The 27,465-nt window shown below is 41.4% G+C and overlaps 1 protein-coding gene across 3 annotated transcripts in view; it reads right to left on the bottom strand.

Moving 5' to 3' along the window:
- Nucleotides 1–27,465, bottom strand: part of LOC138248817 (prolactin receptor-like) — a 265,186-nt gene that overhangs the window by 49,583 nt on the left and 188,138 nt on the right. For all 3 annotated transcript variants that reach the window (XM_069202743.1, XM_069202745.1, XM_069202744.1), the window contains 3 exons: nt 27,095–27,264; nt 20,869–21,025; nt 12,643–12,721 (listed from right to left, as the gene is read on the bottom strand). In XM_069202743.1, the coding sequence (XP_069058844.1) occupies nt 12,643–12,721; nt 20,869–21,025; nt 27,095–27,264 (406 nt within the window). The remainder of the gene's footprint in view (nt 1–12,642; nt 12,722–20,868; nt 21,026–27,094; nt 27,265–27,465) is intronic.

The following is a 27,465-nucleotide window of genomic DNA, read 5'->3' as shown; positions in this document are numbered from 1 at the left end:
CTATCGGGCAAAAGTGCATTTATATACGTAACTGAAAAAGTGCAATTAACTATGTAAAGCGCTCGACTTCTGCCAAGCGAGATCGTGCTCGTAAATTAGAGAAAAAAAAGTCCACGAGCCCGATGGAAAACAGCGAGCACCATCACCAGATAATGATGGTCCCTTACAAAAACGTATGGAAATTCTTTTTAAGAAATTGCATGGTAAGTTAGACCATATAGAGTCAAAAGTATTATTGGAATTCAAGGAGATGAAAGAACGCTTAACTAAGATAGAAGTAAGAGTTAATTCAGTGACTAAAGAGAAAATGTTGTCCCTTGACAGTGACAATATATCAAATGAGAGTCAAGCGGCTGTAGATATAAGGAACAGTGCAATGACAGGGAAAGCAGATTCTAATAAAAGAAGTATGGAATGCCGGTACCCCATACAGGAAGAAATCCCCCAGTCTAAGGTACCTATGATTAATCAAAGGGAGCAATTGGATAGAAATCATAGGTGCCAGTCTTCGATTATAAATTGACCTGTGAAAGAGGTATTACAACTACCGCCAGATGCTACTCCATACACAATCATTCTTAAAAATGTTCCCAAATTGGGACCAAACATTGTTGAGACCTGGCCAGATTTACGCAATAAAGTAGTACACTGGATGTCAGTGAATATATGTACACCAGATAAACTGTTTTGCGAAATTTTATATGCAAGGAGAGTAAATTGGGTGGGATATCTGGAGGAAGAAGAGGGAGATTGAATAGTGGTCAACTTCCGTAATCCTCGTTTTGTGGGTCAACTACTAGTGGACTTGGATAGAAGACATCGTACTGGTAAAATCTTGAGAAGGGAGATTACGGCTGTCCCCCTAGGATATTTTTATAGAATGATGAATATCTCAGGTACAAGAGACACAGGGGCTACAAGGAATATACCCAGTAATTTGGATAGGCAAAACATACTAGAGTGTTCCAATCGATTCGCTCCCCTGGGTAACATGGAGGACTTGGACTGACATCAGGAGGACACGAGTAGAAAAGGGATCTTGCTACCTGACAAAACACAATCTATCACTGTAATATGCCCAAATCAACATCTGTAAGCTGTAATGGTTGAGTCAGATGGGAGGTCCCTAGCAGGAGACTCAATTATACTCCTGTCATGGAAAATAGCTGGAGTAAAAACGAAAATGGTTGAGAAGGAATGGCAGACCATAATAAGCTCATCACTTATAATCTGTCTACAAGAGACATGGCATACGGGATCCTTTTTCATTGAAGGTTGTACCATATTCTCCACACCAGCTTCTGCCTCAGCCAGTGGTAGGGCAAAGGGAGGATTAGCAACACTGATCAACATTGGTAACGTATACATTGGTGAAATCCTCCCTTGATTCCCCTTACTATCAGTTTTTATACTTTCGGATAGATGGAATTTTAGGAATTGTATTAATAAACTATTACAATAATAAATTTGATGGCACCAATAGAGTAGTGGCATCGACCCTTCAGGATGATCTACAGATCTTTGTAAATGATATAACTTCTAGCTATTCAATAATATGGGCTGGAGATTTTAATATCGGGACATGCCAGAATACTATAGGAAAGACATGTGGATTTATCGACGATGGGGGAAGAGCTCAATTGCACTTTTTGCATAATAATTATGGAACTGTACTGAATGAAATATTTTCCAGACATGATTTAGAATTGATGGAACAAGATGGGCTCAATGGAATGAAGCTTCCAACGTTTATAGGAAGAGGACATTTTTCACTAATCGACCACATACTAATTTCTAAGAGTAAAACAGATATGGTCGAATCTCTGAAGATTGAGCCAACCATCTATAGTGATCATCACCCCTTGTTACTTACTATGAGATTAGCTAAACCCCTTAATATAGGTGAACGATTAGCAACGAATATAGGAATAAGAAGGGAAAATGGAATTGTAATTAAATGGACTGGGGTAAATGAAATAGATGTGATGAAAAAAGTTGTGACACGACACCGTCAAGAAATTTTCACATGTACAGAATACAATCAAAGTCCAAACAAGATTTTAGGATCTTTCAACCAGCTTAGAAACGCCATTGCAGGAAGCTTAGTGAGAACATCAGGGAATAAAAAGAGAGAAAAAGTGGGGTGGTTTGATCACAATTGTTCATTAGCAAGCCAGGAATTAAAACAAGCCCTGCAGACTCGACCAAGAAATAGGGAAGAAGTAATTATTAAACGCTCTAGCTGCAAACATGCACTAAAGACCAGGAAGGCACAACAGAGCTAGGGCATGGGCTAACCTTGAGCAAGCAACGACACTAAGAGATAGTACTCTATTCTGGAAAACTATTAACCAACCGTTCTTAAAAAACAGTGATGCACTCGAAATAACAGTACATGTTCCATCATTGGAATGGCTTTCTCATTTTGCCTCAATCTTTAACCCAGATAATCTGACTATTCACTCATCGAATATTGGGATAATTGAGATCAAGCCACCCTTCTTGAAACCAGTTAGTTTAGGGGAAGTGAAATCTGCTATAGGAAGATGCTCGAAAGGAAAGGCACCGGGCCCTGATGGGGTGCCAATAGATGCCTATTTGACACACGTCGATCTATGGTGCCCTATTTTGACCCAAGTTTTTATGAGTGTGACAAAGGGATATATTTTAACATCATGGACTGAAAGTATAATTGTCCCTATTTTCAAAAAGGGAGATAGAGGTGACCCCAAATGCTATCAACCAATTTCACTTTTAGATACCTCTATTAAACTGCTGGGAAGAGTACTCCTAGAAAGACTAGAGTTATGGGCAACCAACAATCATATACTCTCAGAGGCTCAATTGGGATTTAGACCTGGGGTTGGTACTCTGGAACAATATAGAAACCTTAATTTAATAATAATAAGTAAATATTCAATAGCAAGGAAGGGTCATGTGTTCCTTTGTTTTGCAGATCTTAGCAGCGCTTTTGATTTGGTGAATGATGCAAAGCTCTGGAAAGTCTTAATAGCTATGGGTGCGCCCTCAGATATAATAAGCTTCTTGGCGCAATTATATAACCATTTAACAGCGCGGGTGAGATATGGAAGAAATGGTGAGTGTACCCCAGGTTTTAGGATAGGGAGAGGAATATGCCAAGGTTGCGTTTTGGCGCCCCTTTTATTCTCCCTTTATATAAATGGAGTAGATGCCCACTTAAAAAATATAGAAATTGATACCCCTAAAATAGGAGAATGTTCTATCCCAGTCTTTTTATATGCAGATGATCCAGTACTGCTGTCACGAACTGCAAATGTGTTGCAGCGGCTAATCGAGGGCTTCGTGGAATTCATGGAGGAAAGAGATATGTTGTTGAATATGAGCAAAACTGTTGTAATGACTTGTGGACAGGGAAAGGCCAGGAAGAAAACTTATTTTATTAAGGGCCATAAATGTGAAGAGGTGAATGGATTTACATACCTGGGTATACAGTTTTCTAATATGGGCCATTGGAAACAACATCTAGAAACTATCAAGATGAAGTATATTAGGACAACTGAGGCTGTTTTTAGATTTTCAAAAAGAATTGGTAACAAACCCCTTAGGGAAATGCTGCAAATTTACAAAAGCAAATCAATTAGTAGCACTACGTATGGTTCTGCCCTTTGGGGTATGATGCCCGAGATCCATTCATTACAAGTGCTAGAAAACAAATTTTTTAGTAGACTACTTGCAGTCCCAAATACCACCTCCACATTTATGGCACATAAGGAACTGGGCTGCCCTTACGTGGAAGATCTAATATATACTAACGCGCTGCTGGCTTGGCATGGCATCTGGTCTAAAGAAGGGATGCAATTTACCCAAAAGATTATTAAAGATTGCCTTACACTGGAACATTGGGATAGAATTTCATGCTTCATGCATTTAAGAGATTTGTTGAAAGGCATAAATCTAGCTTCAAATTTGGACAATCCAAGTACTATCCTCCAATTTAGCAAGAAAGAACTGAAAAACCAATTAATGGCATGGAGGGATAGTGATAGAGAAAATAGAAAATGTAGGAAATCAACAGTAGCACTTTATATGACTGAAAATAACGAGGTAATGCCAAATAATTTACTGACAGTTGCAAACACTCAGGATAGATTTTATCCGACTCGAATGCGCTTTAGAATGTTGCATTTTTTGGTAGCTTTCCCAAAGGTGAGGATTTGGAGTAAAAACCTACCGAAGTGCCCCTGTGCGGGACGATTTGCACAATCTACAATGCACTTTATTATATCTTGTAAATTTTATCATGACATTAGGAAACATTATTTAAAACCTTTGTTATTAACAAATTATTTTATTGTAAAGAAGCTTTTAATTATCTATTTAAATTGGATACTAATGAGAAATGTGATTCAGTAACAAAATGTATCCTATATGCCATAGAACAAAGGAAAAAGCTGTCGTATTTAGAAAACCTCCGGTATGAGAATGAATAATCGTCCAATTTGTTGCAGCAAAGGTTTTTATTTATTTACTCATTAGTAATGTTTTCTTGAAGTATTTTTGTTGTATATTATTATCATTTTTAAAGAGATCGTTTATCTTTTATTGAGTAAAATCCGAATAAAGATTAATTTGAATTGAATTGAATTGTGTCACTGTCTAGTGTGAGGTGCAACCAGCCCAACTGTCAAACTGACCCAGACAGGGAATCCACAAACAGGGAGAGTCACAGAAATGGTATAAGCAAGAAAATGTTCACTTTCTAAAAGTGGCATTTTCAAACACACAATCTTAAAATCAACTTTACTAAAAAATGTATTTTTAAATTGTGAGCTCAGAGACCCCAAACTCCACATGTCCATCCGCTCCCAAAGGGAACCTACACTTTTATCAGATTTAAAGGTAGCCCCCCATGTTAACCTCCTACGAGAGGGAAAGGCCTTGCAAAGGTGAAAAACGAATTTAGGAATATTTCACTGTCAGGACATATAAAACACATTACTATATGTCCTACGTTAACCATACACTGCACCCTGCCCTTGGGGCTACCTAGGGCCTACCTTAGGGGTGTCTGACATGTAAGAAAAGGGAAGGTTTAGGCCTGGCAAGTGGGTACACTTACCAAGTCGAATTTACAGTTTAAACTGCACACACAGACACTGCAGTGGCAGGTCTGAGACATGATTACAGAGCTACTTATGTGGGTGGCACAACCAGTGCTGCAGGCCCACTAGTATCATTTGATTTACAGGCCCTGGCACCTCTAGTGCACTTTACTAGGGACTTATTAGTAAATCAAATATGCCAATCATGGATAAACCAATTACATACACATTTTGTAAAGGAGCACTTGCACTTTAGCACTGGTTAGCAGTGGTAAAGTGCCCAGTGTAACAAAAACAGTAAAATCAGAGTCCAGCACACATCAACAACATGGGGAACAGAGGCAAAAAGTTAAGGGAGACCACGCCAAGGATGAAAAGTCTAACACTGGCATAGTTGTTCATTGTCCTTGTGTAGCTGGGATAGAGCCTTGGAATGGGACTCCAGGGTTGGAAGCTGAGTGGCTGGTGTGATTAGTCAGACCCTGCTGATGTCAGAGGAGGCTCTATGGGTGGGATGTGGCAATAATTATTTTTCTTTTGGTTACTTTGGAGAGGAGAGCAAATGGTTGTCTTTGCCCACCAGCGCAACCTCCAGATTCTTGTCTCCTAATTTTGCCACCACTCCTCAAAAGAATCCAGCAGGTGTATGTGTTAAGCACGTTGGGTTCCTGCCAAGTAGTCCATCGCTGAAGGTAACAGTGCACGGAAGGGCTCAAACTCACTGCTGTCATTCAATGTATTGGGTATTGTGTGAACCTTTTTTGGATAACTTTGGAGTTAGCAATTCTGTACAGGAGTGTTGGAAACTAACCTAATTTGGGAGGTTCGATAGGTAGGACACTCAGGCCAAAGGTAGCAGGAGGAGGGAAGCTTCTGCGCGGTCTTGGTTGCAGTGGCCTGGCACAACTGGGGCACTAGCTTGGATAGTGGTGGCATGGGCCATCTTGGCACAGCTTCTGGATAGCTGTGCTCTCCACCTTGGGCACAAACTTCTAAGTGGTGAACTCCACCTCAAGTACAAACTTCTTGGCACTGGAATCCTTCTCTGGCACACATTTCATATTGTCAACATGCTCGGTCTAGGACAGAAACTTCTCATTAGAGGCGGCAATGACTGATTTTCTCCTTCTGGAACCGCTTTCACAGACAGACTGCTGCCCACAAGCCTCAGGGCTTGCAGATTGCTCTCCCCAGTCTTCTTTTATTCTACAAGTGGACCCACACAGCACTAGGACTCTAAAACTGCCTTGGTTCTTCAGGAGATGTGGATTCTCTGCCTGCACTTTCAGAAACAGTTTGGGTTGCATCCCTGGCCATAAAGTCTTCAGGTTTTGAAGGCACCAGCCGGAACAGAAAATGAACCGGGCTCTAACAGCTGCAACTCCGTGTCCTTTCCCTAGGTCCTCAACAGACAAATACAAAACTATTATGTAGCTAAGAGAGGGGCAAGGAGTCATCCCTGTGATGGTACTGTGTGTCGAAGGATGCACAATGTCACTTGCGTGACCCATGCCTTTAAACCATGATCTGCGACCCATGCCTTTAAACCATGATCTGCGACCCATGCCTTTAAACCATGATCTGCGTTGCTGTGGTCTGTGCTTTGTTTGCTGAATATAACTTGGCAAACAACAGGGTTACTCTCCTGCTCCAGATAAGACCCAAACTAGTTGTGCCATCAAGTTGAGCCCATGCTTCTTTAAAATTAAAAACACAAACTGAAAAAGAGTTTACTGCACTTTAGTACAGATGACGATCATAAGAAAAAAAGACAGAACAATGCGTCCTTCGTGTCAACACAGGAACCCTGTCAAGCGCACTTTGTGCCATCAGGCTTCCATCCAACTTCACCAGCTAGGAGTCAGCATGAAGAAGTCATTTCGAGAGTAGGGTACTGGTTTCTCAGGGCATTTCTTCACCTAAAAAGGGCGCGTGTGTAGGATTAAGTCCAATGTAATGAAGCAGGAAAAATGCTGTGGAGGCGTTTTGGCAGCTTTACTCAAAGTAATTCATGAAAACCTCAACTTTAATAATAGTGAGATTCATTATGAGCAAAGATCCATTCACTATGCATCCCTTCGTCGTGGTGATTGCCACACGATTCTAAGCATTCGTACATAATGAATGTGTTTATCCTCCTCACGTTAAGTCAAGTCCACCCTTTGCTAGTGGTGTATATTTAAAGGCTGTTGCCTGCCTCTGGGAATATGAACAGTAGATGGGCAATTATCAAGCTGCTATTGCTTTACAGCATGAGGCAATGAATACCAGCATGAGGCAAGAAGGCTGTAAAACCACCCCAGAGAAGCCAAGATGGACCTCAGTTTACCCTACAGTTCTTCATAATGCCTTGTTCTGTCACACAACCCTGCACCTCAAACAAAACCTGTCTACACCTCATGTGCATCAACCAAGTTCATACACCTTATAGTGCTCTTTGCAACTAAAGGTCCCAGCCCTACAGTGTCTCACTCCTGCTGCACCTACTCTCAGGCAGGGTCCCTTGCATATACAGAGGGGTGGAAGAAACCGCATGAGCAGGCAAACCAGTATCAGTGGCTGTACGCAGCTCGGAGGGCGTTAATACTGCAATAATGCCCCATGGACTGACAGCAGACTTGGTGGCCAGCGGATAACGCTAGTTATTGCAGAACACTGTGCATTCCTATTAGCTGGACAGGGTTATCATTGTGCCTTGGGTATTTACACAGTTTATGGTGTCTTCATCTCTTCACTTGCTAACTACTTTTAGCAACAAATAAATAAATAATAATAATTATTATTATTATTACAGCTGCCAAACCTCTATCATCACTAAATGTATGGCTCTGTCATTATGGAAACAAGGTTCCTGGCCTACAAATATTTGCGAAAAAGGTTTGTTCTATGGAATCTTTTTCAGAGTGAAATTTCTGAGAATTCCATAATATTATCAATACAACTGGTTTCACTGCAGAATTTATCAGCGTTTTGAGAATAAATATGGAAAAATGCGATTTCCATCTATTACAATCGTACAAGTGATTACACCTTCTGGGAATTCCAAAATCAAATTAGAAAAACTATTTACTTTTCTGCTATAGGAAACAAATGTGCATATTCAAGTAGGGAACGTTTTCACTATATTATTTATGAAACACCTCAAAGAAAAATAAACTTTAATTATAGACTCTTGTATGTGGGGGGTAACAGGAGTGCCAATGGGAGCTATTCCATCTGTCTATGGTGTTCTCTGTGTTTTTATTTCACCTCGTAACCTCTTAATTATTTTCCTCAGCTGCAACCTTAGCCTGCTGACAAGACCACAGCCCCATGTGCTCGGTCAAAATGGTTCTCCTTTGCTTCCCAGTGCAAGCCCTGTTAACAAAAACCTAGGCTTATGCTGTCAGGACAGTCGGCCGACACTGGGAGATGTCACATATTAATAACTGGGACATGTAAACTGTGGTACTGCTGGCCACGAGTTACATATGGATCGCTTATATTGCTTGAAACGCGTAGTTGCGAGCATACAATATTTTTCCCAGATCCAAATTTGCCTTTCTGTGACTTTCTATCATAAAAGCTATAATTTGGCCTTAGGTTCATATTTTAAGGGTGGTGGAAATCTCAGATTTTGAAAGTTAATGTCAATGTGTCCAAATCAGATTTCAATGGTCTCATAGTTTGTGAGTTATGAAAGATGTAAGTTGTCATACTTTGCATACAAAGGTGAATTCACAGTTAAATTCACTTTTGAGCTGTGAGGAGATTCCATTAATGAAGGTGGCTCTGCAGTAGAGTAGCCCCCCATAGCTTCCAAACTTCAGGGATCTGCTAGGCAAAGTCAGGAGGTCAGTAGGAAGAGCATTTCAGAGTCTGTGGGCCTCCAGTGTCGAATATGAATGGTTCCCACCACCTTCATCTTTTAAGCTTACAATATTTCCTAGACCCTTTGGCTCCCTTTACATGGGAAAGGCAAACCTGTAGTACTGCTGGAAGCATCTGGTGCATTTGTTGTGTAAGGGTCATGGTTGGCAGCTAAAGCAGAGATCTGTCCTGTCAAGAGAGCCTTCCATGGTCCTACCATTCCCAGAATGAAATTCACATATCCTTCTCTCCCACTAAAGATCATAACTAGGGCCAGATGCACAAAGCCCATTTGCATTTCTCAATGGTCCGAATCAGTATTTCGGGCTGCTAAGAAATGCAAAACTGCCTTTTCTTATGTACAAAGGTCTTTAAGAGATCACAAATTGTGATTTCTATCCCGTAGAAATCGTAATTTGCGATTTCCAGAATAGAAAATCGCAAATAGGGATTTCCAATTAGCAATCCCTATTTTGATATACAAAGTATTTCCTAAATGCAACTTGGGCATTTAGGAGATGCAATTACCACCAACTTGAAGTCGGTGGTAATCAGGTTAAATTGCAATAGAGCACACACATGCCTCTTAGGCATGTGTGTGCTCTACAGGTGCACCACAATGGGATTTTTTAATCCCGATTTCCTAATAGCGATTCCTACTCAGAATCTCTGTACATAGCATTTTGCATTTCTTAAATAGCGATTTTTATGAAGTCGCTATTTAAGAAATGCAAATGCCCACTAATGTAATCTGCTACCTAGAACCTGGAGTAAGACATGGAATGGTTCATATAGAGCACAAGACTAATCAAAATAACCAACAATAGCTACCAAAAAAAGATAATCCTGCGGCTTGGAGCAGCGTGCAGCTCGGCATAAAAGCACCACAATGCCTTTTCAGTAGTAAGTGCTGTATAATGCAATTATAATACAATATATTACCCACACTAAAACTAGTTCCATAGCACTGCTGTCAGACATCAGACTGTAGTTCCTATAGGCTGCTTGATAATTTCCTTTTACTGCCGGACACTCTTACACGTCTATGAGAGAAGATTGCTAAGGTCACATCCACCACACAGTACTTTAAAAACCACAGCAATAAACCACCCATCATCAACTGAACAGGCAAAGAATAACTGAAGAGAGCTGCCACGTACTGTTGGTCCAAGGAGTCTGATTTTGCCCAACGCTGCAGGTCCCAACTAGCAACGTACTATGACCACTTCTTGGCCTCTCTTAGTGTAAAACGGATTTGGGAAATCCATCCCGGTAGATCTCTCCCCCACTTCTACCTTTAACCTATGCCTGCTCAGGACCATACACTTTGAACAAACTATCTCAGACTCAATACCCCATTTCAGTAACTAGCTAGAAGGACTATGAACATAAGAAATACCAAAAAGGGACCTGCTTAGCTGCTCAAAGCAGCCAGCTTACTGAAAACCATAAACTGTGCGCCTATCTCTCACACTTCATCATTGTGTCCATTATTTTTTTAAGTGTTTGCATTCCATAACATGAAACCCGCACCTCGTGGTCCTCATGCACAACATTTTAGCTGTATTGTTGTTAGATCAGTTTGTTACACTAAATGCTTCTCATGATTTTCAGAAGTTGCCTTGTTGCTCAGTCTAAGCTACCAAAGGTGAGCCAAGGCCACATTGATGAAAAACTACTTTCCATAATGTCAATGTTCAGAGCAAGGCTGTCATCGTTCTTCAATTAATTACAGCTGGATTCCTGCAGTGAAAGTATAAAATTAATATAAAATGGAGTACCCAGTCCTATACATAACCAGAGGTTTGCAGGAAAAGCAACATCCTCGGTCTTACTGTTGTGCTACTTTATACACTGTTCTGCAGATGAGCAATGATTCCTTTGCAAACACTGCAGAGATAAGAGCAGACTACTTGTGCAGTGACATCCTTTAAACTGGCATCTTAGAAAAAGTAAACTAATATGAGTGTAAGTACCACCTTGGGCTGTATTATACATGGGGAATACTGTCCCTCTTTGCACCACAGCGCACTTTTCGAAAGGCACGTCTGGCTTAGACCGGGATAGTGCACCAGATTATGATAAAAATTGTGCCCCTAGAGTAACCACAAACTTGTGCTGCCTTAGGTGCAACGCATTCAGTGAAATATGGAGCAGCTGCATCCAAGGCACTCCATGTTTCACAGTACAGACGGCAACCTGCATGCACTTTGACAATCTCTGTGCCCTCTTTAGTCACTGCACCCACCTGCAGGGGGATTTTCTTTGGGGAGGTCAAAGGAACTCCTTTTAGCCCATTCATAGGGCTGCCTTCAGACGGTGCACTAACAGTGCACTAACTGTGCACCGCCTTTTTTTGGTGCACTGTCAGTGTGTCTCCTAAGGGAATTTTTGCCTCTGCACCGTATCCGTAATATGGCACTACAGCAGAGTCAAAGTGATTCCCTCATTTGCATGGGGCTACGTGCCATGCAAAGGAGGGATGGTCCTCTTACTATACTGCTGGTGCTACATGTGTGCCAGTGCCATCATTACTGAAGGTGCTGCACAAGAGTCTATGGTCCCTTCTGTAATACCAAAGTGCCCTGTGTGTGCACAAACTGGGCACACACACCCATTGTGTCCTGGGGCACTTTGCGAGATACGGGCTCAGAAGTCTAAAAGTAAGAAAGTGCCAAATAGCTCATCATCAGTTTAAAATATAGCATATCGTTGTGAATATGTGATATAAAACATTTTTTTTAAAGAATTAGCGTCAGACATGTGGTAGGTTTCTATACATGCGCGCACACACACACGCCTATAGATGCCACCATGGACTGCAAATATACGTCAAATATTAATGTGTGGGCATATGTAAGTGAACAATGACAGTTTAGCTACATATGTACTGCATTGTTTGGTTGTGACACTGGCTGTATATTTACTTAAGTGTTTGCTGCAGACATCAGAGTGCAAAAGGAGCTTCTCCGTTGCCTGTGCTGCTCTCCTGCTTTGGGCTGTGTACACCCCAACTCAGCCGAGAGCATGTGCTTAAGGGATCACTTGCCCATTTGCCCTGTTGTAAAAGCCCAAATTTTAGTGTTTTTTTAAAATAGTGTCTAATTTGACCTTTAGCCTGCATATCAAGAACTTGGCCAGTGCTAAAGAGTGAGATCATTATATACACAGGGTCACATAATTTGGTCAATTGGGGGAGTCGTGATTAGAACCCAGGTCTCCTGGCAACACAGTTGAGAGTCTGATTTGTAGTTCACAGCACTCCAAATGACAAGAACTGTGAAAAGCTCAGACAGGAGGTTGAGAAGTTGAAGATGTCTGTGACTGTCTCTGTATTTCTTACAGTGCTGTGGCTATATTCAACTGAGCAACCATGCATGTCTGCAGTGAGATGCTGTCACATACAGGATATGCCCTTCAACATTACACAGGACCTCTGCTGAACAAAAAGACTCAAAAGCAAAACGCAGGCAATGTTATAGAAAATGTAGGATTGCCTAGTTAGGACTGGACGTCACAATTAAAACTGACATATATATCCTCTCCAGAAAATTTCCAAAAACTAAATTTAAGATTAACAGCAAAGCAAACAAGCTACATGTTAAGTTTTGATCCTTATGAAATGGTCAATATATGATATGTGGGGTGTATTGTATGAAACGCAGCCCCCGGCAACGTGGAGTACAATGGATGTGGTTTATGACAATACCTTCCTCCTAGAAACAGGAAACTGAGTCCAATGAAGATGAGAGCGATGACTGTCAGCAGCATCAGGAGCAGGTTTCCATCTATGAAAAGGGCAAACACAGAGAAGGGTTATTTCTGGTCCGTGCTGGAGACTTCCTTACTGTCAGGTCCCCTGGGGCAACCCGGAGCTAAACCGATTCAGTTTATGGCTACCCATCCAATACTAGGGGAATCTGTGATCATGCAGTGTCTACCATGAAACTGTGGAGGGAAAAAGAGGTTCCCCAAAGGGAATAACTTCATTTTAAAGGAGATAAACTATACCCTAAATGTTCTCTCCTAGGAATTCAATACGCATTTAAGTGTTTTCACACTATTTACTATCTGAAACCCTAAGTTGGGCGCCAATCACCTCGGTACAACAAATATTTTATACATCCTCATACCTCGGGAGCAGCAAAATAAATGCTTTGTGTGGCAGATCTAAACAAATAAACTGGTCTGGTAATACTCCACCATCCTTACAAACAAGATACACAATTCTGGTCTACACTTCTGTACATGGCCACAAAAGTACAAAGTTGAACAATTGATTCCTTTTTGATTGGCCAACACAATGGCAATGGTTGTGTTACATATAACTCTCATAAAGAGCTCTTGGCATTACCAGCTAATTCTGAATCCGGATATTCACTGTTATGATGTAACAATAATGGAAAACAAAAGTTGATTTTCCTGCTGTTACATCACCAAGGCAAGCAATCACTACACTGTGTTCTTACACCTCACAGGGTCCTCAGAGACCCTACGCAGGAAGTGGAATGGCAGATGACAGTCCGCCTGGTCCTCTGGTTTCTGGGTCTCTACAAGCCTGAGAGTGGTGGGGAAATTCCAGCCAGGGAGAGTCTTGCAGACCCACACGGACATCTGGTTCCAGGCAATGTTGACAGCTGCTCTCATACAGCTTGCAAGCTCAGCACCCGCTCTCTGCATCCAGAAGAGAGCGGAGAACGTAGCCTCAGACAAGACGGTGAAAAAAGCTTCAAATTGGCCAGCAGAAGGGCATTCCTTTTAAATGGGTGAAGGGAGAAAGGCTGCAGAGCACAGTGTGGCAGGAGGTCAGGTATTCTTTACATACTGAAAAAGGTTCAGAGGGTTTTGGGGAATGATGCTAATTCTTTCAAATATTACAACAGTTATAGCAAGGATGGTGGGGGAATGAAACACTATAGACATTGGGTTTTGTTTGGAGAAAGTGTTTAATAGGCATAGGGAAGGATTAGGCGGATGGTATGGGAGAAAGGCACGACCTTGGGTTAGGACCATATTGGTCGTAGCTCCACCATCCTTACTTTACCTCTGCAAAGGAAAACAATAAGTTGAAGTTCATACAGAACATAAAATTGTAGATGGGCAGCTGTTAATAACAGGATTTTCTTCAACATGTGGTTCCAAGGCAGACAAGTATCCAGAATAATGGGAGCACACATGAGGATAACTTTCAGTAAGAAATGTTAATGAACACGTTGAGATTCACATAGCTGATTCAGCCAGATTTGATGATTCCATATTAGTTTGTGTCACAAACTGATGTGAGTTTATCAAATCTGGATGAAACCAGCTATGTGATTCTAAAAGTGTTCTTGAACATTTAATTATGAAACTTATTCTCATAGCACTGATCCTCGTGTTCTTCCATTATTCTGGATACTATTAGGGATGTCTGACTCTTCTGACATTTTTGGTTACGACCCTTGATAGCAAGGCATATTAATGGGAGGGCACCACTCAACACAGTACAAGGCTATTGAATAAGTGTGGATTTTCAAATCTACAGCCATTATAATCTTTGGATATGAAATTCACATGAACAGTGGATATACCAGACATGTTGCCATCTGGCCTCCCACCACTCCTTGAGAAACAGCTCTTCTCCCAACTACTGTATGTGCAACCCTTCTCCCTGGCAATAGGTAAATGAATGTACATATTATGGCTTACCTATGTCAATACTTTCTCACCATGACAGAGCAGCAGGCATGACTAACCACGGAGAAAGCTGTCCACAACTTTCCAACTATAGGTTCCTGAGGCAATAGAATGTAGTTGCCCACCCACAGAATGACAATGTAAGAAAACCATATGGGGTACTGCTTCATCTGGGCAAGCAGCAAAACTTTGGAATTCCCTACCAGCAAAGATCACTTAGAGCCCAGAAGGATGGTTAAAAACTGGTTATTCCCAGTGTGGTTCAATAAATAATCCACATATTCTCACTTCATAACCAGAGCCGGGACACTTTAAGGTAAAAAAAAGTGCTAAATCAGTAGCATCCCTTAACAAACAATCTCTAACATCAGGGTGAACAGCATGACCTGAGAACCTCAACACCCATATAACAGTACTACCAGTGCAAACCCCACTGACTGTCCAACTCCCCAAAATATCACTAGACATACCTAGCAACTAATATCCAGACATACCCCCGCAAAAAAAAAAAAAAAAAGTCTGCCAGCTTCAGTGATGTTCAACATCTATATGGAAGGGAGCAGTGTCTACGCCTTAGGAGTCAGATGGAGAAACCGAAGATGGAACAACTTATACAATCTGCCCACAGGTCATCAACTTTCAGCATTTCCCCCTCCCACTCTTTATACTTCAGTGATTGTATTCTAGCTCAACATTCAAAAAACACTGCATGAAAATAACCTGCTTTACAGCAGAGGATTATGTTCTTACTTGTATTCCTGTCTGAATGGTACTCTCCTTACTCTCCATCCTCTGCATATCTTAGTGCCTCTGGGCTTACCCTATCCTTGCCTAGGCCTGCTGCCTTACTCTCTAACAAACTGAAATAGCCATACCACCTCCTTACAAAGCATATACTGTCCTTCGCTTTAATTGTGCCTGCAACACCAAAAGCTACTTAACCTATCTACTCATCCTTCTCCCATAAATCAAGAGACTTTCCGTTTCCTCGACCCTAGTTCCTCACTCCTCTTTTCCCCTTACATTAACTCACTCTGATAATTACATCTAATTTCTATTACGGTAATACATCACTACTTGAAAATGTAGGTTATTTTTCAGTCTCCTCAGAGCATAAGGGTAGCTCAGTAACGAAAAATGTATAACAAACATGTATGACAATAATAACAAAAACTACTGGATTAACCACTAACTTGGGGCTATGGAGTAACATCCTACCCACCACACAGTACTTCAACGCCTCATCAGCGGTAGTAAGTATTATTAAAAAAATATATATATGATTTTGTCAATGGCAAGGCAGAGGGAGGCAAAAGAGGCAAAACTTTCAGATAAGAGAAACAAAATTCATTGCCACATCGCAAATGTGGTGGGCAAGAAATACCATTAGAAGAGATTAGGCAATTAAAATTAAGCAGTTGGCATTCCCATATTGGTAGACGATCCATACACTGTTAATAGATACACACAACATCACCACACGAGTGGGTGAAGTGCCGATCCTTCTTGAGAAGGAAACAGTGAGGAACTACAGCTTCCGACACAGTAAGATGAAGATCAGAGTGTCAGGGAAGGAAGAGATCAAGACTCCAGTGGATAGTTTGGTCACTGAGTTGGATTTATTAGAAATGATGCTGGCCTCCTGATTTTGGTGCATCTGCTGCACATACATGTTTTCATTGGCAATGAATGCAGTAGAAAGAAGGTTGAGGAAGGAAGCAAGCAAAGGGGACGTCACCGCCTCGGAAAAATAAAGGAAAGATCACCAAAGTGAATGGAGCAGGGAAAAAGAGAATGAATAAGGAATTCTTGCAACATAAATAAATAGCTATTGAAATACATTAAGAAATAAATTAATTCATAGACAATGGTAAAGTGCAAATAAGGAAACCAAAGAAAAGTGAAGGTGAAGTTTCCTTCCACTTACAGGTCTGGATATGAAAAAGCAAAAAAATCTTAAATCTAAAATTATAAAGTGAACAACCCCAAAACAGCACTTGAAGAGTAACATCTGTACTGGGAAGAGAACCTTACTCTGGAGAGTAATGGGGAGTATAGGAGGGTCTCACTGAAAATCTAACTTACCTAAGGGTAGCACAGAATGATAGTGCCTAAATAATCATTGAGGAGGACCAATACAAACACACTGGATCACTCCTTCAGTGTCTACTACGGATGGCATTTTACCATGCTGAGCACACTCTGGGGGTGTGTTGATGATCAAGCCTCTGGCCTACAACACATCCTCTCGGATCTTTAATTACTTGTAAATCCCTCTCATTATAGCAGTGTCCCATGTGGTGTCTTAGTGGCTGTTTACTCTGCCACAGTCTGATCCTACAGTTTGAGCATAAAAGACATTTTTTATCCCCTTTCATTTCCTCTTTTTCTGCATGCAACACTGCTCTCTGGTGTAGTCAAAGTTCAAATGCAGAAGTTTTTGAAATGCACTCAATTTTAAATATAATTATCGAACATTTTCAATATTAGAAACAAACTTAGTGTGCAGTGACGTAACAAGCCCTCCTAGGTCCGTGGAACAAATTGGGCAAAGCTAGATCACCGAAGTGTGCCAGGCAACACGTACAGCTGGTGCGCTAAAGCTTCACAGTGAACAATATAAATCAGAATATCCCAAAAAATCCAATGACCCAATGCTGAAAAAAGATTGAAACAATTACGTAATATGATTTAATGAGTTGCTAGTTGTGTTTTTACAAATGTTACATCACTCTTGTTGCGTATTGGGATATATATGATCCCCAACGTATTCAAAGTTCAGCCACGTCATTGCCCGCTCCACACTAACAACATTGCTGCCGAGTGTAAATAAAGACCTTTCTCAGGGCTCGGCACTTTTCAGCCAACAAGATTTATAACATTTTTTCATTGCCTGTGACTTTGTGTTTTTTCATTATTATTCGTATGCTATTATAAAATTTAAAAAATACTCTGGAGCGCTACAAAAGTCAAAATATTCGTTGCCTGAATAAGCGTCAGCGAATATCTTAATTTTAATTTAGTGTGCTCAAGGCACAGCAGTTTATTTGTGTCAATTCTGTGACTTTTTTTGTTGCATGTGTTTGATCCAGGAGTATTTAACACAGAGTTTACTCATCGATGTTTAATCTCAGAGTGATTAACTTCTGGCTTCTATATTCTACATGAATTCTTCAAAAATCTGAGATTTTAAAATTGGAATTCTGAGGCTGATCCCAGAAAAACCCTTAAAAAAAAAAATATATATATATATATATATATATATATATATATATATATATATATATACATACATAATATTAACAATATTACTAATAATGCTAATAATTGGACAAAGACCCCCACCTTACATCCACAGTCCTTTCCCTAATGTTACCTTTTCCCTTTTCTAACTATCATTGAAAATAACTACCTATACCTATTATTATGATTTTGTTTTAATTATTAACAGAAGGGAGAGGGTTAAGCCCCCATTCCCTTAAAATACGTCTTATATATTTTACCCTTTTTAAACCATTAGACTTTATCCTTAGTATTTAGCCGTACCCACCAGATTTCTTATCCCATATTTCTGATGCTACGATTTAAATATCACAAGTTTTTTTCATCCCAAAGTAACTGAACCAAGATCATAACTTGTCACTGCTTCCTTGTCATAAGATTCCTGATTCTTACAAACGTTTCCGACTTTGCTGCTCTCCAGAGAGCTGCGTGCAGTAGTTTAAATATTCACTAGATGATCCGATTTACTGAAGAGTTATGTATGCGTGGATATCTCACCACCTCCCACACAAATTCACGTGCTTCGCCATGGAGAGGCCTGCCACTCCTTGGGTGTGTTCGGCTGGAAGCCTGTTTCAGTCTCTCTGAAAGCTGCTCATCTGCTGCCAGTAAGTAAAGTCTTAAATTTCAAGGTCTAAAGTAGGGTTGCCCAACGCCAAGCCACATTTACAAGACAGCAACACCTACATAAATATTTAGCATTCGCACGCACTGTATTCAAATGTATTTCATGTGACTGCGCTAAAGATTTGACTGAATACAGGACCACTAGCACAGTTAGGACCCAATACACACAGCAGAAGAGAAAAATATTCTCAAGATTAACACAATTTATCCAAAGATCAGGAAGTAATCCAGTGGTTTAATGACAACACCGATTGCACAACACACTTGAGATTGTATTTGTAATTGTTTCAGCTGTAGTACAACATAACATGATTTAGTCTTCAAAATTCCAAATTACATCAAAAAAGCAACATCCATGATGATCAATGATACCCAATGCATTTGGGACTGAGTGTCCCTTCTTCAGGGATGATGCAGCTCCTCAAAAAGGACAAGAAAGAAAGGAAAAGCAAAAAGGAAGAAAAACAGGAGACAGAGATATTAGTCAGTGTCAGCCAAGCAACTCCCAAACCTCATCCGCCCCACCTCTACACCGTGTGTACCAGAGCCTTCCTCATGTTGGTTACACACCGCTCAGCGGCTCCTAGGTGTTAGCTATCAACCAGTGATATCAAGCATGACGAAAAGTGCCTCTGACATGAACCATGTGCGACTATGAAACTAACCAGAGGCCAGAGTGGCCAACCCCCTCACATGCGAAACTGCTCACTGCCAAACATGCATGGAAAACCATCTTATACAAAAAAAGCTTACTTGCTCACTGTTAATCAATGTTTGCACAGGCTCAATAGCCTCGTATTACCAAACCTGCCTCAAAAAAAGATGAACGAAAAAGAAAACAGTCACGCCGTGAATAAAGTGCAGCTACTCTCGTAGCCCAAATAACACAAACACTACACATACATATACTACACACTTACATGCACTACACACGTACATAACGTTACACAAACAGGAAACTTAAAAAAAAAAAAAAACGCATACCCATGGGCTGCACATCCTCCTCCGTGTGCTTCTGCTCTCCGATGCTGGAAGAGCTCCCCTAACCAATCCAGGTGCTGCTATCATGCTGTTAACCAGCATGAAAGAAGTGCCTGGATTGGATGGAGCATCCTGGCTGGACGCTCCTTCGGTCCCTGAAGGTCTGTGTCTGGTCTCCACCCAGTTGTCTTAGAAAGCTGAGTGGAGAGCTTCAAAGTGTGCAAAACACTTTGGTTGGCGCAAAGCAGCCGGCCAAAATGACATGCGCTCTTTGGAGCGCCCCTGCCGGGACTGCTCCAGTCCTCTGCTGCCAGAAGCAGAGTCAGACCTCTGTTGCACGCAGCAGAGAACACGCCCAGGATGTGCGGGGGGGGGGGGGGAGGAATAGAATGGCAATGAAAAGATTTCAATGTCATTTTATTTTTTCCTGCACAGCTCGCAGCAGGTGGGGAAGGGGGTGGGCGCTCACCAGCCCTCGAGAAGACACCGCCACTGACTCAAGCATACATTATGTTGTACTATATATGAAACAATTACCAATACAATCTCAAGTGTATTGTGCAATTTGTGTTGTCATTAAGTCATTTGATTGCTTCCTGATATTTGGATAAACTGTCAAATTTGAGAATTTTTTCCTCTTGCTGTACGCATTGGGTCTCCGGCTAGTGGTCCGGTAAACAGCCAGTATTATTCTAACAGGCTTCTGGCAGGGCACATCCCTTTGCAGCAAGCAACATTTGCACAAAAGTGTTTAAACAATTCAAAACCACATTTTAGTTGCTGGGAGTGCAGGTTAAACTCATTAGTGTGCTAAAATATTGATATGGCTCCGAGACTTGTTGCTCAACATTGGAGCCCCCCAGTCTAAGGCATTACTTAAAAATATTCATGAACATGAGACACTCACCTAGTACCGTCACAATATAACTATCTGCAGCTTCAGGTCTACCCATGGTTCACATGTTCAGAGTGAAAGGCTGTACACTCTCTGTATGTGAACCAACCCTCCGGAAACTATTCGCAGCTGCACAAAGAGTAGCTTCTTTGCTTAGTTTGCCATTCCTTCACCTATGAGATGTAGCAATGTAATTTCCAGAAAGATTCTTTAATGCACAAGTACTTCAGTGCAATGCAATTAACAATATAAACATAACAATATTAACAAATAATTTGTATCCCATACACAGCAATGCGGACACTGGTCCTGGATCCGCCATTTTTATTATTCGGAGTACAACAAGAGTAACCTTTCTGACTCATAAAATAGAAATTAAATTTGGTAGAAGTAACTTGTGGATTTAATTGCTGTAACCTAATGGGAAGAAATTAAATTTACACACTGCCAAAGTTTTCCTACTGCTTGGCTTACCTTTAGTTACGGCAGCCGGGATCCGCAGTTCTATGATCTCACTCCAGTCGCTCCAGCGGCCAGATAGTTTTGGTTTGCAGCGAACTTGAAAGAGATATGACTCTCCTGGGGCCAAATCATGAAACTGAAGTTGTGGCTCAGTTAAGGGTCCCCTGGTCTGTTGAGGGGATAAATAAAGAATAAATAAAGTATTTGTCTAAACATTAGTAACTTAAATATTTGTCTAAATATTAGTAACTGTGAAAAAACCCAAGACTGACTTTCTACCTTTTGTGACTGACATCTCTTTGCCAAGTAGAAATCTATCCAGTAGTGCCAGAAATTTTGGGAAATGTCACTCCAGCTTCATTCCCTATCAGTGCACAGCTTATTCTTTGAAGTGTCATTTTCTGCTAGGGAAAGGCCACTTAGGCTAGGAAGGTGGCTAGGGAAAGGCTACTTAGTCTGTTTTAAATGGCAAAGGACCAGTTCATGCATTTGTAATTGGAATGCCAGTGGAGGCGATGAGGAAGAAAACATCTACTCTACGCAACAAAGGAGATCCATGTTTGGCATTGCTTAGTTTGCGTCGGATTCTGGCTAATCTCAATGCTCTGCAGCCTGAATAAAACAGTGTTCCAAACATTAAACCTAAAATTAGAATACATCTGGTTGGCAGAAAGAGGACTGAACATGCATTGGCAAACCCAATAGTTCTGGCCTAAATCTTGAGTCATTAAACCATTGAAAATGCCTTCTGCAATAAAAAGAAAAAAAGAAAAAAAAAGCATTTTTGCATAAAACGCATCTAAGAGGAAGAAGTAGATGAATAACGAGTCACTTTACTTTTGACAGTTCCTCGTGCGTGCTGGCACTGCTACGGAGGCGGAATGACACCAAACAACCTATGGCACGTGATGCCAAAGTCCAATCTGTACACGTTTTGCAGACAAATATGCTGTTGAGGCAGAACTAAAAACTTTGATTCACAAAGAGCAGCAGGTGCGGGGCGGCCCGCAGGGCAAGGGCCCCCCGTATTTCGGCGTCCGGGACATGGTACATTCACTTGTTTGTCTCTTTTGCTATTGTCGAGTGTGGCAATGGGAGGTGATTCATGCGAGAAGCAGCCCTGAGTGGGTCACTGTGCCCCTCCACTCCCTCAACAGCAACAAGGTGATTACACAGTGCACCTGCCTGTACGGTTTCAGCCTCGGCATTTAATGTGTATTCATTTGTTTCAGAAACAGTACTCGACCCGTTCCGGTATGCAAGCGGTTACATTTGTGCAGGAAAGTCAAATGCATTGGAAGGACCCTTGGTGGTGTTAGCAGGGTGGTTTCCATGTGTAAATTAACTGTTAAATAAAATCTTGGAAAGGTTATTCTACTCTGGTAATGCATTGGAATGTGACCTTTGCAATGTAGTGAAATAAATGTGTGAACGGAAAAGGGGGGTTGAGATATGTGTGTAGATATATATATACATACACACACACACACCTGCTATTCTCACTCATGGCACCGCCACATACTTCGCAGTAGCACTACACAGCATATTACACTCTGCACAGCTGAATTTATGCTTGTGTGGTTTCTGTGTTGTGTACATCTCCTATCCACAGCCTTGGCACCGCCCCTTAATTAGCAGTAGTACTACACAGCATATTACACTCTGCACAGCTACATTAATGATGGTGTGTTGTGTGTGTGTTGTGTGCATCTCTTATCCACAGTCCTGGCACCGCCCCATACTTAGCAGTAGCACTACATCGCATATAACACTCTGCACAGCTGCATTTATGCTGGTGTGTGTTGTGTGCATCTCCTATCCACAGTCCTGGCACCGCACACTCTGCACAGCTGCATTTATGCTGGTGTGTTGTGTGCATCTCCTATCCACAGTTCTGGCACCGCCCCATACTTAGCAGTAGTACTACTACACAACAGGTTACACTCTGCACAGCTGGATTTATGATGGTGTGTTGTGTGTGTGTTGTGTGCTTCTCCTATCCACAGCCTTGGCACCACCCCATACTTAGCAGTAGTACTACACAGCATATTACACACAGCACAGCTGAACTGATGATGGTGTGTGTTTGTGTGTGTGTGTTGTGTGCATATCCTATCCACAGCCTTGGCACCGCCCCCATACATAGCAGTAGTACTACACAGCATATTACACTCGGCACAGCTGCATTTATGCTTATGTGTGTTGTGTGCATCTCCTATCCACAGTCCTGGCACTGCCCCCATACATAGCAGTAGTACTACTACACAACATGTTACACTCGGCACAGCTGCATTTATGCTGGTGTGTTTTGTGTGTGTTGTGTGCATCTCTTATCCACAGTCCTGGTACCGCCCCTTACTTAGCAGTAGCACCACATAGCATATTACACTCTGCACAGCTGCATTAATGATGGTGTGTTGTGTGTGTTGTGTGCATCTCCTATCCACAGTCCTGGCACCGCCCCCATACATAGCAGTAGTACTACTACACAACATGTTACACTCTGCACAGCTGCATTTATGCTTAAAAATACAAAGGTGAAAATGAAGTTATGGTTAACTTGGGAATAAGACCTAATCTATCTGTGAAAGCTCCTCAGACAGTCACTGAAAAAAAACACGTTTAAAGCAAAGGTATTGTTACAAAGCTGGAAGGTTCTGTAAGTGTGTGTGTGTGTGTCTGTGTGGTATACACATCCTGAGGCCACATGGTAAACAGAGTGCAGTGTTTTATGGAGTAAGACAATTCCACACATACACGGTCAACACTGTCCCCTCTAATCACAACCACAACACTTCGCCTACTGTGATTTCTGGGGAAACCCAAGAGTGTAAAATGTGCCTTCACTGAGCTATGACGCCTATCGGAGGATGTTTCCAAATATGTTTTTCCTAAACAGGACTACATCAAAAACAAAACTTGGTAAAACTAAGTAATGCCCCTGATGGATGAGCCTGGTGAAATGGGACCTCAACGTTTCAGTAATTGAATAGTGAATTACTTTTATCTAATTCGAGTTATAATAAATGTTTGTAACCACAGGCCTGGATTAGTACCTTTTTGTCAACTTTAAGTGCAAAGCAACAGCACAACAGGCCCAGCAGCCGACTCTGGAACTGGGGAACCAGGTTCAACTACCGGCGCCGACTCAACATCCTGCGATTATGGACTAGTCACTCAACCTCCTTATGCCTAAACAACATAATGAGTCCCTGCACACTGGTGTAGAGTAGCTGGTGCTCATGTAAAGAGCTTCAATACCTGCCGGTTGAGTTTGCACTATATAAAACTGCAAAACAAGCAAAAACGAACTGCTCGATAGCAGAGTTTGATGATGAGATCCACAGTACAGGTGCGCACTGGGTACTGAGGTCCAGTCTTCTGTCTTGTGCTACAACCTGCAGTTAGTTGATCCTTCAATGAAAGGGACGCTTCAAAGTAGCACAACCTGCATTGAGGAGTTTGCAAACTGTTCAGTGTGTGGATAAAAGTGTGCAAATCATAAGTGCCTCATCCAACCATTGCTTCATCCAAATGTGCAGAATGTCAAAGGTCTGTCGGGCAAACAAGACGGAGATGAAAAGGAGAAGCAGAGGTGTACAGACCACAAGACAACCCTGGTGCTAGAAAAGGGCAATGTAACGTTACTCCATTTAAAATGCAACAGTAGATGTTGTCAGTACTGATCTAGGGCATTGCCACTGATATAGACGTGCAGTGCAGAGGAGGATTGTCTGAGATGTGCATTATTTGGTGACACCTTTAAACAAATACCCCATTTCAAGGGGAAATTACTGGCTAAACCCTACATGATAAACCTTGGGTAACTTCCTAGGACCTTCCAAAAACCTGCTATAGCAGATATAGCAGCTAAGTAGACTTACTATAGAAGCAGACCAGCCAAGTGTCTTTAAAACCAAAGAAACTTGTTCACCCAAGAAGACTCTACCAAGGGCCTGATTTTGGCAGACGGGTTACTGCGCCACAACGGTGACAGATAGCCCGTCTGCAGACAATGGTGACGGATCGCCCGTCCACTGAAATATAAATATCGATATATCTTGTGGGATTTATATTTGAGAGGACGGGCTATCTACCACCTTTGTGAGGGCGAGACCTGTCCGTCGAAATCTAATTCAGGCCCTAACTCAATTTGACAAACAAATACAAACCGCTCTGCACCGTGCACTTAAACTACTGGAACTGAGAAACTGTGGGCAAGTCACTCCCTTGAGCCGATCAGTGCACGGGTGCAGGCACAATTACCCTGGATTAGTAATGAAAGATTAGGAGTTGCAATGTGACATGAATTCACTGCAGAGTGCACAACAATGCACAACACAAAGCTAAACATTGTATAATTACATGCAGCTTGGTAAACAAAGCTGACTCCATTTACTTCTGGGGATAATGATTTGGTTCTTGTGTCAATTGTAAATCTGTGTCACGAATGAAGAGTGGCTAATGCTTCCCCCTCAACCATTACCTTTGACAGGTATCATCACCACAGTAAGATTTCAAAGATTTCAACATAAATCAGTGCAATTCAGTAGATACTCTAGCCCTCTACTTTGTAACTGAATTAACTGGAAAATAAAGAGTCCGGTTGTGCACAGAAAGTTTCGGGGTGATCCGTCAAGCGGGTGATGAAAAAGAGGGGTGGAGGGCAAACAAGTGTTTTTCCCATGTTAATTCCCATAGACCCTTTAGAGACACCTGCAACCCCAGCCGCTGGACTTAATTACATCAAATTTGGCAGAAAGGTATTTCTTGGTCCGCCGATGAGACTTTTTCTTATCTGGTGTACATCTGTTCAGTAGTTTAGGAGAAATTAAACGAAATCCAAATTTGGATATCTAGGGTTGCAACGTCTTTGTGAATACTGACAATCTCGTGCAGAGTTCTAATTGACTGCCAACACTTCAACCAGGAAGTATTAGCAGCCATTTTGAGACTTGGCTTCATCAGAGTCTAAAAACAAAACGAAAAAGTAAATAAAAAAATTAAAAATGAAAAGGGGCAGGGTACCGTTACTGTACCCACCCCTAGCCTTGGTGCAGGGGTCCCTTAGGGAACTCTGCAGGGCTAAAAAGAAAAAAAAAAACAAATGTTTTAATTGCTGCGAAAATCACTATTCATGATTTTCACAGCAATTTATTCATTTTGTTTTTAAATAAAAGCAAGCGTGGCATCCTCAATTCAAAGTTTACTTTATCGTCAACACTCAATGCTAATCTGACCTGTCGCAGAGACATTTTAATTCATATCTGTTGGATATTTACTTCTTTTCCCATCCACCTCCATCTACACAGGTCAACAAGTTGTTACTTACGCTTATACCATGTTGGCAGTTGTAATGTGTAAATAAGACATTTCACAACCCCAGATAGCGTCACAATTTCTAAGATTCATTGGCAGGGCATGGGATTAGAGGGCAGTACTGTGTGTCGTCCCTCACTAGAGGTCCTGACGTGTCTCTCCTCGGATCACTCTTCAAGATACCATGTCACAAGGGCCTTTGCAAGAGATGGAATGGAAAACACCAGCCCTATTTGTGGACCCCTGCAGGACTGGCTTCATAAAGATGGACTGAAAGGGGATGAATTCAAGTTTCCTGTAAGGTTCTTACAAATACACGACATTGGTTGTACAAAAAAAGCCTACATTTTACAGTTAATATACAATTTGTAAACATCGTGCTGTATTTTGAAATTTGCCATTGCATTATAGAAGTTTTTTTAGTACAGCTTACTTAGGCAATAAAGCAACAACGTCCACCGTCTTACACTGCTTTTCTTCATGAAGGACCAAGCTAGTGTATTATAATGACAAGATATCAAACATAGGTCTTACAAATAGGACATTGCAGGTTCTTGGGAATACAGGGTGCCAAACCTTAGGATGTCCTGAACTCTACTTGATAGCCAAATCACATGATCTTCATTTCAGAAACTCCTGAAAACCAAGATGGTCAATCAGGTTGCCTTTCAACTGAGAATATGTGGTGATAAAAACAGAAGCTGAGGAGTACTGGTCCCCGAGAGTCACACCACACATTTTTATTATAAATTCTAACTACCAATGAACTGCCTCTTCCTACTTGTAATTTGCCTTTGCAAAACTTTGAAGACAAAATATAGCCATTTAATGAAATCCAAGTCACCCACTTTCCAAAACTAGAGGGTGTTTATTTACAGTTGTTATTTCAACACAATAGACGTATTCATCTGATTCTCACCTTCCAGTCCTCTTGCAGAGCAGCAGGTCTGAAATTCAGCTGGTACACCAGTGAGACCCAACCGCTGTGAACGTCTGCTGATATTGGGGGCTTCCAGGTTATCTGCACAGAGGCAACATTCTCCCTGGTCACAATCTGGCCACTTAGGTTCAAAGGAGGGTCTGGTTCCACTGGAAAGCAGAAATCACCAGAGAGATGAAAAGAGGAACATAAAGACAACGAATGGTATTTGTACGTCCTAAATTAAATACAAAATGGCATTTGTGAGAAATCCAGCTACAAAACTACTCTGTCAAAATTTTTCTTTTTAGTCTTTTGATCTTGGTTGGAGCAGCTTTTGTTCAGCTAAGATGTATAACTCTTGTGTCTGG

Source organism: Pleurodeles waltl, chromosome 8 (genome assembly GCF_031143425.1).
Source record: "Pleurodeles waltl isolate 20211129_DDA chromosome 8, aPleWal1.hap1.20221129, whole genome shotgun sequence".
NCBI classification, from domain to species: domain Eukaryota; kingdom Metazoa; phylum Chordata; class Amphibia; order Caudata; family Salamandridae; genus Pleurodeles; species Pleurodeles waltl.
The sequence above is the reverse complement of the archived record's forward strand: the minus strand, read 5'-3'. Positions and strand labels throughout refer to the sequence as shown.